Source organism: Ochotona curzoniae, unplaced genomic scaffold, assembly GCF_017591425.1.
Source record: "Ochotona curzoniae isolate NIBS_2020 unplaced genomic scaffold, NIBS_Ocur_1.0 contig_3190, whole genome shotgun sequence".
Classification (NCBI taxonomy): Eukaryota; Metazoa; Chordata; class Mammalia; order Lagomorpha; family Ochotonidae; genus Ochotona; species Ochotona curzoniae.
The window spans coordinates 17998289-18017236 of record NW_024465751.1 but is presented as its reverse complement, the minus strand read 5'-3'; the positions used below and the strand labels follow the sequence as shown (position 1 = coordinate 18017236).

Here is an 18948-nt window from a genome sequence, read left to right as displayed (position 1 = left end):
AAAAAAAATTACTGTTGGAGCAAGAGGTCAAAATTATTGCTGCCAGTTACTAGGCAATAGGAAATAAATCATATGCAATAATGAAATATCTAGAAATATAAACAAGACCTAAATGGGGGGAAAATAGAAGAAACAGAAGGAACATCATCAGATGATACAAATGAGAATAATAATTAAGGTCAACATTTCAAAATGACAAAGTCATTATCTCAGATTCAAGGGGGAGCATGATAACTACAATGACACAAGCCAGCCTATTTGTCAATATTTATATTTTAAGTAAGCACCAAGCAGGTCAGCTTAGCAACCCTGCTATCAGATAATTTTGTTCTCTATACCCCATCGGGGAGCAAGAAAACAGATGAAGGAAATACTCAGTGGCTAGGAGAAATCACAGACACATATCCATTTCCCCAGAAAGAAGAGCACCTGTCATTTAAGTCATAGTCTGATTATGACATTCTATTTTTCTGGAGTCTGCACACCTTTATAAACAGCCTTTTTTGAGCCTGTTGCTCTCTCAAATAAACACAAGCTCTACTGAAAAGGTCAAAATTCTCCTAATATCCGTACTTTGTAATTCTGCAAAACTAATTTTTTTCTACTGTAAATATCAGTACCCCTTCTCATCTAACTAAAATTCCTGTTTTGTTTTTAGAATTTCTGACCAATATCAGCTCCTGTTTGAAGTACTTCCTAAACTTTTAAATGAAACTGTGTATTGTTTTTGTGCAGTCCGCCACATATATATTTATTACTTAATTACTGGTTTATCTTCTTCTTTTACTAGACAGCTATCACTTCAAAGAAAATACCATAATTTATATTTACTTACATTTCCCATGTTGACCATAGTACTTAATTTATAGTAAATATTCACAATGTTTATCAAGGTGTAGTGGCTAGGATGACACTTAGGAGATCTGCATCCCATACAGGTTTAAGCCCCAGTTTCTGCTTTCAATTCCAGCTTCTGGATGATGTGCATCTTGAGAGGCAGGCCATGGTGCCTCGAGTATTGGGGTCCATGCTACTCACTTGGGAGACCGTGATAGAGTTCTAAGCTCCTGCTTTTAGCCAGGCCCAACCCCAGCTATTGCAAGCACTTGGGAAGCGAAACAGTGAACCTCTCTTGCTTTCTCTTTTATCTCTTTCCCCTCACTGTCTTTCAAACTAAGTATACATAATGAATTCTAAAATTTAAACTATAAGCAGGTTTTAATGTTAAAATATCTATTGGTTGGATGAACAATAAAAATGTGAGTCATGAGTCTTGTGTTGCACATTTTCATAAGCTGTTACAATAAAATCTGTATTGTGTCTGAGGCTGCAACATTAGAATGCAAACTGCATTATAAAATAAAAATATTAAAAAAATAGCCTAGTGTTTGTTTAGCACATGCTATGTTTGTAGCCTCCAGTCTTTCCCAGTGAGGTTTTTATTCTATTACAGTTTCCAGGGTAGCTCATGATATTGCAGTAATGGATGAGTGACCTGAAGAAGATTATTTCAAGGTGATAATAGTTTGGTGGAGGAAACATCTTTAAGAAACAGACTCTAAACTATCATAAAGTACATAAGGACTTAAATGCTAACCTCCATTAATAATACCAAAATTCAATGTAAAAAAAAAATGCCATGTGGTATTGATTTACACATCCTATCTTCCTGGAGTACACTTGAGAGAGAACATATGTAAATCATTATTATCCAAGTGATCATCTTATTATAATAGTGATTTTGATTGGAAATAACAAAGTGTCTTTCTTGTATTTCAGATAATTAAACTGATTTTGTATAATACGCTTTCCAGAAAATTGGTCCTCGTCAAGTCACCTTTTTGTACATAATATGGGCCTGTGCCAGGACTGAATTTTCCTGGGATATATAGCTTTCTCAAGCTAGGTGGAATAATGATCAAGTTTACTGGCTCTATAAACCAGCAGGCTCACCTTGCTAATTACTGTGGGTTCCTGCAACTAATGGTGCATTCACTCAACCTGTTTTACTTTTCAAGCTCCCTACCCGCCCTGTGCCTGTGAGCTTAGCTCTCAGTTCTGTGTAGGCTGTCTTTCTATAAATTGTTAGAAGCAGCACAAATTGAACCTAACAATCCCCTAGAACTTCTCACAGGTGCCACATTGGCAAACACTCTGAAAGTTTGGGAGGATTTCCCAAAAGGAAAACATTATTGTTGATTTTTTTTTAAATTTGAAAGAAAAGAAAATACAGAGAAAAAAGAAATCTTTTATCTGCTGGCTCACTGTCTAAGTGGTTGTAATGGTCAGAGCTGGGCAAATCCAGGAGCTTCCTCTGGGTCTCCCACATAGATGCCAGGTGCTCAAGGACTTAGACCATCTTTGCTTCCCCTGGCCATAAGCAGGTGGTTGGATATGAAGCGGTGCAGCTGGGAAATGAACAGGCCCCCATATAGAATGCCAACATTGCAGGTGGAGATTAGCCTACCATGCCACAGGACAGATGCAGAAGAATATTGTTTTAATGTAAATCAATCCAGTTTTATTCCTGATGCTGCTCACAAACTGACAGAGCATCCAGAAATCAACAATGGATATCTGACTCTTGAAACAATTGGTTCAAAAATTCTTCCTGGCTATCTTGGCTTATGTTCCTTCACACATAACTTTTTTTTACTTGCATCTTCAGATATCAAAATATGTTTGTTTTTGTTTGTTTCATCCAATGGTCCAAGACATCACTTAGACTCATGCTGATAAGACCCTGCTCAAAGATGCTCAATTCCAGCCCACTTCTCCAGTATTTCTGGCACTAACAGGAGATGTACCCCCTAATTATGCCCCCTCTTAGTAGGAAGTAACGAGAGACTGTCAGCATCCCCATTGCCAGCTTTTTCTCTTCTGCAGAGCTCTTGAATACATAAAACTAAAACTTCTGTTGTTGTTTCAATCTACAGGTGTTAAAATGCCAGATTAGTTAGAAACTTGGGCCTGAACCTTCCAGGCCGGATGAAACACAGTCCAAATATCTAACCTAAAGGCTCGTGGAAAATTTACTGTTCTGGAAAATTCCACCTAGCATATCCCGAGCTAGTGAGACAATGTGCTCTAAACTTCTCCAAGAAACATTTCTGCATATTCCTCACCCACTTTTCAGGGTCCCTATGGTGTTCTGCAGCTCCCTTCCTTAAGAAGGGACCAGCCTGCTGCTCAGGTGGGTAGCCTGATTTCAAACACCCTGCCCTCTGTCCACTGCCACCCTCACTTATCACCACCACTCATCTGTCCTCCCTAACAAAGTCTTCTGTACATAAAAAGATAGAAGATTATATAAAATATTCAATCTTAAACAGAAGAAGATGGCATTACCAGGAGTCGCAAAAAGCAGAAATTGGACGTTATTGATCAAGTCATAAAGTTTTGGTTAGACAAGATATATTGTAGAGATCTGTTGTATAAGTATAGTATAACATTCAATACTGCATTGTACACTTAAATTTTTGTTAATAGAGCATATCTGATGATAATTATTCTTATCATAGTAAGAAACATTTATAAATTATCATAAAATAATTTGATTTTTATACGTGTAATATTCGAATATGGAACACTTTCAAATTCCAAGAAAAAAAGCTAATGTTTCCCTTGTTCCTAAGGCTCCTAAGGTTGCTGTAGTTTTTCATTTACCAAAGTGATTTTCAGAAATGAAAATAGAGTTAACCATTAACTTTAATGAATAATATATAACAGTTTTACCTGTGTACTCAAGATGAAATCCTGCAGCGGAAACACTGATGTCAGATTGAAAGTTTAAGTATAAATTATTAGATGTACTATTCAAAAGATGAGGTATTGTTGTTCCTGAAATGATAATTGAAAGACAGGTAAAGGATAACAAAATAATACCATAGCAAAGTTAAATAATGTAACTTACTCACCCAGAAGGTTGCCACTAACATCATGTTTTAGTCAAACTGACTTTCAGGAATTTTTTAAAGTTTTATTTGCTTATTTATTATTTAGTTTATTATTATTATTTTTTATTGGAAAGGTGGATATACAGAGAGGAGAGACAGAGAGGAAGATCTTCCGTCCCAAGATTCACTCCCCGGGCCCGGCGCGGTGGCGCAAGTGGTTAAAGGTCCTCGCTTTGCACGCCCGGGATCCCATATGGGCGCCGGTTCTAATCCCGGCAGCCCCGCTTCCCTTCCAGCTCCCTGCTTGTGGCCTGGGAAAGCAGCCGAGGACGGCCCAAAGCTTTGGGAACCTGCACCCGCGTGGGAGACCCGGAAGAGGCTCCTGGCTTCGGATCGGCATAGCATCGGCCCGTTGCGCTCACTTGGGGAGTGAATCATCGGACGGAAGACCTTCCTCTCTGTCTCTCCTCTCTGTACATCCGCCTTTCCAATGAAAAAAATAATAAAAATAAATCTTTAAAAAAAAAAATAAAAAAAAAAAAAAAAAAAAAAAAAAAAAAAGATTCACTCCCCAAGAGAGCGCAACGGCCGATGCCACGCCGATCCGAGGCCAGGAGCCTCTTCCAGGTCTCCCACATGGGTGCAGGGTCCCAAAGCTTTGGGCCATCCTGGACTGCTTTCCCGGGCCACAGGCAGGGAGCTGGATGGGAAGCAGGGCTGCTGGGATAGAACCTGTGCCCATATGGGATCCTGGGCGTGCAAGGCAAGGACCTTAACCACTTGCGCCACCGCGCCGGGCCCTGCTTATTTATTTTAAAGGCAGAGTTACAGAGAGAGAAAGAGAGAGATTACATGTCCTGATTCATTCCTCCACGGCCACAATAGCTGGAGTTGGGTCCACCCGAAGTGTGGAGTCCAGGACTTCTTGCTCGGGTGTAGGGGTCCAAGTACTTGGGCCATGCTCCATTGCTTTCTCAGTCACATTAGCATGGTGGTGAATCAGAAACGGAGCAACTAGGTCTCAAACCAGCATCAATATGGAATACAGGCACTGTAGGCGGTGGGTTTACCCACTACACCACAAAGCCACCCTGAGAGAAATGCTTTCATAAAAAATGTTTAAACACACACACACACACACACACACACACACACACACACACACACACACACATCCCTGAGGAAGTCAAAACTCTGGCTTTGCCAGTAAAGCTTCTGTCTTCAGTTCTTCAGTATGAACGTCCCATAGACACTTGTTCAAGACCTGATTGCCCCACTTCCCTTCCAGTTCCTTGCTTAAGGTCTGAGAAAAGCAGTGGAGGATAACCTAAATATCTGGGCCTCTGTACCCATGTGAGAGACTCCAGATAAAGTTCTTAACTCATTGCTTTGGCACAGCAGAGCTCTGGCCATTATGGCAAGTTACAGAGTAACTCGGTGGATGGAAGCTGTTTCTTTGGCTTCTCCTCTCTCTCTCTGTAATTCCTTCAAATAGAGAAATAAATCTTAGAAAAAAAATTCTGTCTCACAATTCTGTTTCATTTTCCCTTTATGACCATCTCCAAGAATACTGATCTATAAGATGTCTTCAATTGGATGAAAAAAAAAAAAAGAAAAAAAGAAAAAGTTCATAGAAGTCAAAGCTGTTATTTACAATTGACTTAAAATTATTATTTTTTAAATTTCATTTAATTTTAAGCATTCCATTAATAAGAAAATAAACAAACTTATTTTAAATGTTTCATGTGAATTTATTGTATGATAACATGTTTGGGGAAAATTCTTTGTATACATAAATTAATATATATTTATTTGTTTACATTTATTTTTTTGTATACACATTTCTACTCTGTCAAATACTGCAACGCTGCTTATGATCTGGTAGCAAACCTGGTAATCAGCATGCATACCCCCTACTTTGAATAAATGTTAATGTATTGTTACAGTGTTCTCCTAAACTCCTGAGGTAAAGCAATTTAAAATTATCTAGTAACTGCATATTAAATATGAAATGTTTGCATGAGATCGTTGCTCTGATTATTTCATATTAAGCAAATAGTTCAAGATCCTTAAATTACAAAGATTCAAGTGCCAAGCTTGACAGTTATTCAATTCTATTATAATGTTCAATAAGCAACTGAGTCAACAGTGTTAGATATTGCTTTTTATGTACATATCACTTTACAGTTGCTTTGTACATCTTTTGCACTTTTTCTTGTTGCCTTTTCTGAAAAAAAATAAATATGCATATATCATTACAGAACACACTTGTTTTGTGTGCTTTGTTTTCTGACCTGACTTTGTTCCTACTGTCCCACTGCAATCTCTGAAGACCAGGATAATCAGAAACTAAAATATTCTCTCAATTAGCTGCAAGTCTTTCAGGGAACTTGGTGATTAACAACCCTGTTTTTGAAGTCATAAAAGCTTAGTCCCAATGTCTTCCTAATGTTATCTATACAGTCACTGAGCTTTTAAAACTTAGAGTATCAAAAAAATCAAGTGAGGAAATGTATGATAAAACTCACAGAAAGATGGCATTTAGTGAAGGACAGTTCTCATCCATCACTTCTGTCATCATTATATTATTATACAAAGAATCATTTACATTATTGTATTGGGTACCTTCAAAACATTAACAAACCTAATAGAAGGCATTAAAAATCTGTCAATATTTTGCATTCTCTTCCAGTATTTTATATGTGAGCTTTTGTATTCATATGCACATAATGTAATTATGCATGTTTTATTTTATAGAAATAATCATACAATGTCTTTGTTTTCACATAAAATACTTGTAATACTTGCCATGTTGTCATGCAGCCTATAATTATTTCAATGAATATATATCATTCATTAAATTGTGGTATAACTAAGCAACCACAATCATCAAGCACAATATAATTTTTAAATATTACTATTTTATTCTATTTTTCTTGAGGGGAAGAAAAGAGCACACATATAATTCCTGAACCATAACTCAACTGAAAAGATTATTGTGGACATAAAGGACTAAATCACTATACAGACATGAACATAGTAACAATATAAAACAAGCAACTAACTAGCGTTTAGATAGCAATTACAACACTACCTTTAAACTTTAAAACTTTTAAATGCTTACAGTAATAATTTAATTCATTGTGTATGGTTTATAAAAGGCTAATTGAGAACATCAAGTGGTTACAGGGAGTTCTTTGGAAATATTTTTATATCCTTAATTACGCCCCACATTGGTATTAAGGCTGCTTTTCTTAGTTACCTGAATAACTTCCAAGTCTTGGAGCATTGTTGTCTCCTCCATCATAAAAGTCCAGAGAATCCCAATTATGTTCTGTAGCAAAGCTAATAACTTGCACCTGTGAAATAATAATTACCGGTAAGGAGTTACATTAGAAAGATAAATATTAAAAAAAACACCAATTTCCCAAGAAAGAGAGAGTTCAAAGCCTGGACCACTGTAACCCTTTACAGGAGAATTTCAACAGAACAGATTCTTGCCATTATGGCCCAGAGCTACATGGGCTAATTTTTCTAACAGTTTTAGTGGGCACCTAGCAGGGCTCATTATGGGTATAACATGCAAAATATCCATCACTATCACAGTGCATTCTCTGCATTAGGTTAAGTAATGACTTGGTACTGTGAACTGCCAATACATGTAATTAATTAATACTACGTTTTTGAAGTTTTAGATTATTGTCCCTTGCTTTCACTATCAAGAAACAGTAACATTTGTGTCCTGCAGCATATATGGATACAAAATGGAAAATGTACAAATTTAATCTGGGATGATTCCTGAACACATTTTGCCTTTTATTATGTAAACTTAACCCATTTTTTTCTTATACTTCAAATTTTTAACATTGTCCCAAATGAACACTTTTAATATTTTGGCTTCCAGGTTTTTAATTGCTGAGTATCAATTACCTAAATTTCATGGCTAAATGATTCTGAATGTCGTTAGAGTTGAGAAGGGAACTGCTGGAGAGTTAGCTCTCATATCTGTCAGAATTAATCTAAGCAAAGAGGCAATTTTACTTTGTTGCACATCACTTAGCACAGTTTGAGCTTTTGCAAGAACCCACAGGACCCCTACAGCTGTGGATATTATTTTTTCATTCTTCATTTCCTAAATATTTTATACCTTTAAAGTAAGAAAAGGGAAAACTTCATTTAGGATAAATCTATCATATCTCACTGAAGCCGTTTGTAAATTTTGGCACTAAAAAAGAAGTATAAAATTTCACTCACTAAAAATGACTTATTTGCAAACAGTCCATCATCAGTGTTAAACTACACATGTACCTCTTTTCCAGGGGTGAGTACCACATGGCACCAGACACCCTGTCTGTGTGATTGGCGTTGTATCTAATGGCAATATTCCAGGACAGGAAGAAAGCCAGAATTAAAGTTTTGGAATTATGACCAACAACTTTAACAATGGCCAATTCTCTCTCCACTCCTCTATGTTTCTTTCATTTGCATTAAGCTAAAGAAAATAAATGTAAGAAATATATACAGGTGTTGAGAATGGGGTTGAGATCTTAAAATAATGAGAGATTTCCCAATGAAAAAAATTATTGATCACATAAAACCGTAGAGTAGGGAAGCCGAGAGTTGTACTTAGAGAACCATTAGTAATCCAACTAAACAAATGCAGGGTGTTTATTTAGGAAATGTGTACACCAATTTTGAAAAAGCTCAGAATGAAAAACAATAGAGCTTAGTGGACAAATTTAGAGTGTTTGGGCTTGTTTGTTTCTGGCTCCCTCTGCTGCTGACATATAATTCTAAGAGTGCTGTTACTCTCTTTATGCCTCAGTTTGCACATGTATGACATCACAATAAATGTATCTAATTCATTCTTAATATGTAAATAGGAGTCAAACTATTATACAATACCTATTAAGGGCTGAATATTATCTGAAAGAGACTGAGAAACTATAAAGACTGAATAATAAAGACTGAATAATACTATAATTATTGCAAATGATATATCATACTATCAGTACTTCCCATCAGGCTTTTGAAGTAGAAGGATAACCATAATCAGAACTGTGCTTTATATATATTGCTGACTTGTGTGAAGAAAATAAAAGTGAAAAGACAATCCCTATTGAAATAACATTTCTATATCTGTTAAAGTGAGAGGTGATAAGAGATTCAACTAGGTAAGAAGCCAAAACAGTAGAAGGGAAGATCCAGATAATCAAGTGTGTATCTACAAGGGAACAAAACTGCTATCTCCAGGAATAACTGTTACCTGGATGGGAAGAAGAAAATCTGTTTTATTCTGAATACACACACACACACACACACACACACACACACACACACACACACACACACACACAGTTGAATAACAGCTCCCTAAACACGAGATCCTATTCACTCAATCCTGTAAATAATGTATGTAAAAATTATCCACTGGATTTAGCAGGTAGAAGGATGCTCAGATAGAAAAATGCAGGGAGAAATGCAACACAGACAGATGCAAAGAAGGCAATGTGAATAGGAAAGAAGAAATTAGACTATTGTGGCCAGGAGCCAAGGAATGTTTTTAGCTATTAGCATAAAAATACATATGGAAGAAGTTCTCGCAAGTCTGAGAGGAGAGGAGAGGAGAGCTGCTCCCAGAGTCTTGATATCAACACAGTAAAAATCTGATTTGTGCTTCTGGTCTCTAGACCATGAGAAAATGATTTTCATTTACTTGTTGCTATAAATTTCACAGTAATTTTTCACATCACTCACACAAATCTAATACAATCTGCCAACTGTGGGAAATTACTGATTCTGTACAAAATACAGGTAATTTCTGGCAATACTGGTATACTTATAGAGTGTGCTCATATTGCAAGTATCTCTTAAGAGAATGAAGTAGATGACTGAGCACCCACTGTGACATAAAGCCAAAGTGAGCCAATTAAAGATTTTAAAACCAGTCATTACTAGCATAGCTGTTCAAGGAACTTTGCATTAGAAGCTATCCATCATGACAATAGGAATAAGTTATGAAATAATTAAGCTCCAAACATTCACACCAGATATCTACTCTACAGATGCTGTAAATCTACTTAGCCTGCTTGGAAGATTATATTACCTCATGAAGGTTATTCTATAACACAATTATGTATCAAACCTATTTTGCCCCGTGTTTTATTACTTAAGGTTGTCCTTCTTTGCTTGATATTTTCAATTGTAGGTTCTTTGGAATTTATCTAACATTCTCTACTAAGAGAATCAAGCAAATCAATGAGTCTTCACAAATATTTCATGTAATATTAACATAAAAATTTGGTCTAGGCATCACAGTTATTTCCAAAGAATGTGTGATCATTATGTAGCATTCTAATTTTCTCAGAATCATAAATGAACTTTCTTCTTCTCTTTCCACCAATCTCTGTCTCATTTTTTATTTCAGTTGAAATTAATAAGAACTCAAATACAAGTCATTAAGAGGATTGTGTGTATAAACTCTTGTGATTTATTAACACATTCACAATTCACATCTATATAGTAGTTAATTTCAAATACATGCTTAGCAATATTTTAAAGATCTTGGATTTTGAAATCTAATCTATTTCATATGCTGTAAGTTTGATGAATGCTTGGCTAAACCTAAACTATGTTTTGTATTATGTTAAACAGTAAGTAATATTCTTCCAAGGTAAAATATTTTTGTACTATCATGAATACTTATGAGTAGTGTTTGCACAGAACAAATTGAATACAGGGTAGTTTTTTGTGAAGACATAATGTTAATTCCTCTCTGCTTTGCAACACACAGAAGTAATCAAAAAATTACACTTTGTTGAGGCACTAAGGGACTCATTCTGAAAATACTTACTGAGTTTGTATCTCAGACACTGTGCTAGCTTCCAGAACATACTTTGTTAGTGTCTTCAGGATCTCATAGATAATAATAAGTGATAAAATGTGCTGGATACTATTAAAGAATCTTTAGGGAGCTATAAGTCTACATAGCAAGACAATTTGTATTCCAAGTGCATAAGTTTACATTTGAACTGAGACAGAATTGGTGATTAAGATTATTCAATAAATGGAGATCCTAGAGAATGTTACATATAGAAGAATCAATATGAAGAAAGTTCCAGATGCAAGAGAATGCCAGGTTATCACTAGGTAATGAGGCCGTGAGAATAGAGCAGACAAGAAATGAGCAAAGAGCACCTGTATGTGTGATAAGCTGATTTAAACAGTCAAGAATATTGGGAATTGGGGCCCAGCACGGTGGCGCAAGTGGTTAAGGTCCTTGCCTTGCACGCCCGGGATCCCATATGGGTGCTGGTTCTATCCCGGCAGCCCCGCTTCCCTTCCAGCTCCCTGCCTGTGGCCTGGGAAAGCAGTCGAGGACTGCCCAAAGCTTTGGGACCCTGCACCCGCGTGGGAGACCCAGAAGAGACTCCTGGCTTCGGATCGGCATAGCATGGGCCGTTGCGCTCACTTGGGGAGTGAATCATCTGACGGAAGATCTTCCTCTCTGTCTCTCCTCTCTGTATATCCACCTTTCCAATAAAAAATAATAATAATAATAATAATACATCTTAAAAAAAGAATATTGGAAATTGGAACTGAGGTATGGGCAACTTACATGGACAGGAAAGTGACAATGTTTGGCTTGATTTTTTTTAGCACTTTATTCTGTTTGCTCCATGGATAATAGAAAAGAGGAGAACAAGAATGTGGGATGGATATACATCTTAAAAAAAGGAAAGAGTTCACGTAGGAATCATGTAACCATGAGCTATAGAAGTATAAAATAAAATAATACCAAATCCAAGAAAACAGTAGTGTTATAGGAGGAGCGAAACAACTTGTCTGTCTGAGAGATTCACAGGGCAAGATACGACTCTGTGGAGAACTAGCCGGATAGGCAGTGCAATGGACGTGATCACAACCAGATGCTCACTAGAAAATCAGCTCCATCTAACACTGGAGCTGAATTCACCATGTGGTTGTTCAAAACCAGAGGAGGATAGCTGCAGAGAAAATTCTAGAGTCTTGATTATTTTAACATGAGCAATAATAAATAACCCAATATCAATGAATACATTTTCAAATAATCTTTATACACTCTGTGCAGCCTGCACATGGACAATAATATCCTTGTTAGGTCTACTATATAGTATGATAAGATTGATTTTTTTTCTAATTTTTAAAATATGGACATAAAATACAGTACAGTTGAGCAAAATGTAAGCATATCTCTATTTCCTCCTGATTTCTATAATAATCCATTATTCATTTATTGGCCCAGTTACAGTTGATACCTATCAGTAACTTTTTATGTTTTCTGAAAAATTACAGATATTTCACAAAGTTTTTCTTAGGGTAAAATACAGGCTTTTATCTAATTCCAGTTTTAAAGCATTGTGTCTTGGGTACCTTTAACTTAATTGTTATATTCTAATTACCTCTAGAAAAACCTTAAGAATCAATGAGGAAAGTAAATACATTATTTTTAAGATGAATAGTGAATGCAATACTTTTTGAGGCACAGTGACTTTTTCTTGAGTTTATTCTGACTTAGTAGTAAAATGCCATCAATTCATCCAGAAACAACTTCTGTATAAAACATATGAACTGATACAATTGTTCTCCCTCAATTGCTCACAATTAAATGAAATGGTACACACTCTACTGATTATAGAATAGGAGCTCCATGCTAAGAGAGCTGATTTGGTTAAATTAACTGAAATATGTTCTCCACAGGAGACTTAGCTTCTTGCCTACTGCACTTACTTGACGTTGATTTGTCTGCGCTGAATAATTGCGCAAATCTTCCTGTTTCCTGTGTACAGTTTAGTAATAAATACAGCTTTGCTTTCAAAAAGTTCTTGTAGCAAGTCAGGTGTAAAGTTTGTAGGTAAATTCCTTTAGTTATTATTTTTCTTCCCTCCATCCCACCTCCCTCCTCTCTCTGCCTGCACTTCTCTCCAGATTCCTTTAGTTTTTAAGAATCAGTGAAAAGGTGCATTAAAAAGGGACATTCTCATTTGGTTGCTGTTAATTTCTATGGAAGATTGCTATAACTGGAGACTTTACAGTCCCCTAAGCCCATCTAAAAGGAAGCCTAACAATTAAACCCAGATACTGAGGATTGTAGAATAAAGAGCAAGAGATATGAACTAGGCAAAAATGACACAGATGAAGCTCTGAAATAATTAAAGCTAAAACACATTATCTCAAGACTTCATGTTAAGTGATCCAACATATTTTTCATTTTGCTATTCCAGTTTGAATTTCTTTTCTGCTACTTGTAGGTTAAAAAAAAAAAAAAAAGAATTCCCTCCCATTAAATTAATCATGTCGCTCAGTCAAAACTTATTACTAAACTTTTAGAAATAATGCTCACTCTCTTGTTTATGAAAAGATTAACTTAAACATACAATGCAAAGAAGAAATTTTAAATATTCATACTTGAATGCCAGCTCCCTCTGGCACTGTGATCTTCCACACACAGTTCAGATTGTTATCATAAGGCTCTGGGTATCCAGGAGACAAAATAGTTCCTTTGCGCTTAGTTAAAATTCCACCACAGGGCACTAAGAATCAAAGAGAAGGAATTAATTTTGACGCAAAGGACTAAAACAAGAAAAAAGGTCAATAGCATCATTTTAGTCACATTTCCACTCGTAAACATCAACTCATCTTACTTGTAAAACTCAAGACAAAGAAAATCATGCCTTTAAAAATAATACAAAAATATTTAGAAATAACCAGGCAGCACTACTAGACGACCTTGCAATGGAATATCTAAAATTATATGACAATTTATGTAAAAATAGCCTGTATTTTGATATTGCTTATGGAACTTTGCAAAGTCCGTTACAAGTGGAATTAGAAGTTTATCTTGGTGCAACAATTTGAAATCCTTTCACAGTTTTTATTAATATCCTTCAGATTATCAAAAAGTACATCAATGAAATTAGCTTAAAATAGCTTACATATAGGTGTGTGTATATAGAGACAAAGTAAGTCCAGTCCATATGTCTACTAATCACTAGAATTTTATGTATTATTAACTTCAATATAATATAAAAAATAGCACTAGGTGTCTTCTTTCAATTCCTGTTTTATTTTGTTTACAATTTTTATTTTGAATTTTGAATTTTATGGTACAATTCCATAGCGACTGGAATTCCTCCCCCCATATTCCCACCCCTTGACTGATTTTCCTCATATAGTTACAATAATTTTTCATAACACACAGTACTACTCAAAGTAAGAGAACATATTTATTAATGTGTTTGTTTTCTATGAAAATGTGAGCTCTATAAGGAAGAAGGTTTTTGGAGAGACACAAAGAAAGATTTTCCTTCCATCTGTTAGTTTATTCCTCAAATGGCCACAACAGCTGGAGTAGAGCTGATTCAAAGCCAAAAGCCTGGAGCATACCATATGGGTACAGGGTCCCAAGGCTTTGAGCCATTGTCTGATGCTTTTCCAGGCCATAACCAGGGAGCTGGATGGGAAGTTGAACAGCTGACACATGAACTAGCACTCATATGGGATCCCAGTGCTTAAAGTGGGAGGATTGGCTAACTGAGCTATTGTACCAGGCCCAAGAACAGAGATTTTATATTTTCATTCAACACTAGTACCAGTGAAGTGTCTTGTACTTAGTGCTTATCTGATAATACTGGTTAAGTAACTGTTAAAGGGCTAGGTGTATTTCTGTGTTTAAACCTAGCCTCTTTATTGTCGCTGTCTTATTGCTGCTTTTCACTGCTTTCCTAAAAAAGTCATATTAATTGACTTCCATTTTAATAATTTTGTTTTCCATTTTTTAAAGTTTTATTTTTTTTTATTTGAATGACAGGTTTTCAGAAAGGAGAAAGAGAGACAGACAGAGAGAGAGAGTTCTTCCATTTGCTGATTTACTTCCCAAATGGCCACAAATGGCAGCAGTTGAGTTGATCCAAAGCCAGGAGCCACGACCTTCCTGTGGGTCTCTCAAGTGTGTGCGTGGCCCTAAGATTCGAGCCATCATCTGCTCCTTTCCAATCAATGATAAGTGAACTGGAGTTGGAATACAGCAGCTGGGTTCGAACTGGCACTCATGTAAGATGTTGCACTGTAGGCAGAGGATTAGCCTGTTGAGCTACTTTCACAAAAAAAATGTTTTATTTTATTCATTTGAAAATCAGTCATTGATATGGGGAGATGTGGAGAGAGAGACAGAGTAGGAAATAGATACTTTCCATCACTGGTTCACTACCAAGGCCAAGTCAAAACCAGAACACTCTCTGTTCTTTCCTAAGGATGATTGGAACCCCAGTATTTCGGCCATCTTTTTCTGCTTTCACAAGTGTATTAGCAGGGAGCTGGATTGAAAATGGGCAGCCAGAAGTGCTAATGAACTAGATGGAATCTTAATCTACCATACAACACTGTACACACTTTTATTTTTTCACCAACAAAATATGCTATAAAGATATTACCAGATACGCATCACCATATACTAAATGTTTCACAAGCTTCTTTTTTTTCCTACATTTAGTTAATGATTTGACTCTCAGCTTTAAAAGTTAAATCATAAGTTTCCCTCTGATTGGTATCATAAAATATAATAATGATTAAAGTAATAGGCTTTGGAACCAGGCAGCCTGGGTTCAATCGGCAATTCTGCTTTTGTTTCTAAAAGAGAAAGGTTTGATTATCTGTAAAAGAGATATAATCTTATCTATGCAGAGTTAATACCAATATTAAATTAGGCAAGTGCTAAATAATACATTATATAAATGTTAATAATTACTGTTTATTATTATATTTAATAACTCGTTCATGGATGAAGGGGTAGATGAATGAATGACTCAATAAAGGAGAACTGAGATCCTGTTTACAGTTCTTCATCAATCTTCTTCCCTAAGAAAGGATGAAATAGATAGGTGTTGCCATGGAGACCCTTCAAGTAAAAGTAATGCTTTCTGGATCTCTAAAGGAGTTTAAAAAAACATAGCTGGATAAGGGTGATGGGATAAGCAGTTAATTAAAGATTTTTTCTCCTATGGAAAGTAGGTGGTGGCTTCAGGGCATTTTCAAAAGAGATACCCCACAAACAAAAGTACGCAGGCCTGAAGCCAGGTATTGCTAAAGCTATTAGCAGCTGCAAGCGATAATTTGAATCAGACACTCAAAGGCAGGAGAGCAGACAGGGGATTTTAAGAGATGTAGAAGTTAAGGTCAGTTAGAAGATGAAAGCTCAATCTGAAGCATAAATATTATTTTTTAATAATTTTCCAAAGAAAATTATACTATCCTAATACTGTTTTACACAAGATTCTTAAATGTTATTTACAGGCTGTTTGCTTAAATGTGAAGATCTTAAAATTTGGCATTTAGTCACTTTTACCATAAACACAAATCATGTATAATATTTAATGGGGTTGCCAACAGTTATGAAAAAGTATGTCAGTATGTACAAAATTACTGAATATTTTGTTCTGCTTTACTTTGGTAGAAATAAGGATGAAGTGTTCATAGTAGTAGTAAAAGTATGAAACTTAAACACCATAATTGAGATTCTAAAATACTAGAAATACAGAAAACTCTAACCTTGATATCAACTGGATACTCGTTGGGTTTAAGTTGATAACTAAACATGCATTGAACTGTGTGAACTGAAAAAAAATAATCATTATGTATAAAAATAGATTGTTTAGGATGTATCTGCAATGTTAAATGAAAATCATTATTCGTTTTCATTCAGAATAGAAAACTTCATCTAATATGTAAATCTATTGGTTGTATTTTACCTAATAGAGTCCCCTAAAACATTCTCCACATTTCAAAGCAATTTGAAGCTTCAGATTTGTTAAGATCTAAGCAAGCAAGCTGGACAAAAGCTTCAATATATGTTAGAATGTTGAAACAGTAAAACACATGGATCATGTAGAGTGAATGGAGTTGTTACATTTCAACAAATATTCAGAAAGATTTACAATCATTTGCTAATATTCCATTCACTGAAGGGAATGTAGGTAAACAATGTTTTGTACTAGATTCTCTTTCATTTGTGCACAAAACAATATACAGGATGGGGAAAGAGAAGATATTTTTAAGATTAACTGTATATAATATGCTGGATTTTTTTTTAACTTTAAAAGAAGAGCTGTGTAACTGATCTATAAATCAGGACTGGGAAAAGAGTAACACCAAATTAATTTAGAAAGGTGCCCAAGAGTGAAAATCAGGGAGAGAGTTGAATGATGTCACAAGACACAAAGGTATGTATGGGTACACATTCCATTCACAGTAAATAAAAATTTCAAAGAGCTTGAGGCATATTATATTTTATATGGACAGCAGATACTGAAATTTAACATAAATTAAAGAGTGATTTGATATTAACCTAAAATCATTCAGTAACTGATGCTCAGAATTGAATTTGTAAGACATTATGCTTTTATTTTTAATATCTTAAGACTTTTTTCAGAATAAGTGAAGCCAAATTATTAATACTCAAATTTTAAAAGTTTATGTATAATTTAAAACTTGCAGTAAACAGTGAAATGTAAACTGAGTTGTATTCTCCTTTAATTCATTACCAATGCATTTCTTGACTCACATATACACACTGCTATAATGTCAGCATTCTGGATTTACACTTTTATACCCAAGAATATTTTAAATTGTGTGATTACTAAGAAAAATATTTTAATGCTTGGCATGACGCCTATTGGCTAAATCCTGCCCTTGTATGCCCAGAATCCCATATAAGCACCAGTTCATATCCCATCTGCTCCAGTTCCTATCCAGCTCCCTGCTTGTGGCCTGGAAAAGTAGTACAGGATAGCCCAAAGCCTTGTGACCCTGCATCCACTTGGGAGACCTGGAGGAAGCTCTTTGCTCCTGGCTTCAGATCAGCTTAGCTCCAGCTGTTGTAGCCATGTGGGAAGTGAAACAGAGGATGGCTCTTTGTTTGTTTTTCCTTTTCTCTGTTTATCTAATTTTTCCTAGAAAAACATGTTTCAAAAAAAATTGTTTTAAAGATAACATGTCCTCTGTGATACTGAAGGAAATCCAATTTGTTTGACAAAAGTTTCTATCTCCAGTTGTGCATTATCACATCGTCTCAGTTCTCTTTAGGTCTAAATATTATTGGTATAGATATTTTCTTCTTACAGTCTCACACATTAAATGGTCTGGATTATCTCCCCAGTATGTTTTTCATAAGCACACTATTTCCATTCTTGTGGGTATTCCCCCAAGACTCATTCACCTTCAAATGGACTTCATGCATACTATCAATATGTGAATTTGAAGGGAACAGAAACATTCAGGGAATAGTACCAACCAATGTTGAATTAAAGGCCATTTTTTCATGGCTGCAGTAACAAACAGCACAAAGCTATCCGTAGCCAGTTCTCTCACAGACACACAGAAATTATGTCAATAACTACAAAGAAAAGCGATGCAGAGGTAAAGACTGATTTCTGATATCCATGGGGAAATATTTAAAAATTTATTGTGAGCATGAAAAGATTTATTTTTACCCTGTGTCTACCTTCAATTATCTTGACTTTATACACTATCACTTCCAGTTTACACATAGTAATCGAATAATTTTGGCACAGGCATGTAGAAACATTTTGGGGGGGATTATTTTATTTACTGTTGCTTCAGATTATTCACTACTACTTCATACTAGCATGAAATCAAAGGTGCTTTAAATCAGAAGGAAGAATGTTATCTGTTTGCCTTTATGAAATTGTTATTAGAAAAAGCAAATATCCGTTCATTTGCTAATCCTGGTCACATGCTAGGCAGAGACAATAAAATCACAGGCCAACATATGTGCAGTCAAAAGTTATCGGTAGTTGCCTACATGTTTTAATAAAGTCAAAAATTCTGCATGATACATAGTGTGTAGAAATGGCATTAGATATTGAGAAAGAAATAGATTATAAGTCAGAACATAAGGAGAAGCACTACCCTTTTAATTTAGAGTTGGAAAGGCAAGATTTTTTAAGAATTCTTCCTTTGTTTTACTTCTTAGTGTGGTATCTCACTTTAAAAATCT

The 18948-nt window shown here is 35.5% G+C and overlaps 1 protein-coding gene across 3 annotated transcripts in view; it reads right to left on the bottom strand.

Moving 5' to 3' along the window:
- The window catches only part of CSMD3 (CUB and Sushi multiple domains 3), an 873364-nt gene that overhangs the window by 113116 nt on the left and 741300 nt on the right, over positions 1–18948 (bottom strand). For all 3 annotated transcript variants that reach the window (XM_040979396.1, XM_040979397.1, XM_040979398.1), the window contains 3 exons: positions 13344–13468; positions 7159–7255; positions 3736–3840 (listed from right to left, as the gene is read on the bottom strand). In XM_040979396.1, coding sequence (XP_040835330.1) covers positions 3736–3840; positions 7159–7255; positions 13344–13468 — 327 coding nt within the window. The remainder of the gene's footprint in view (positions 1–3735; positions 3841–7158; positions 7256–13343; positions 13469–18948) is intronic.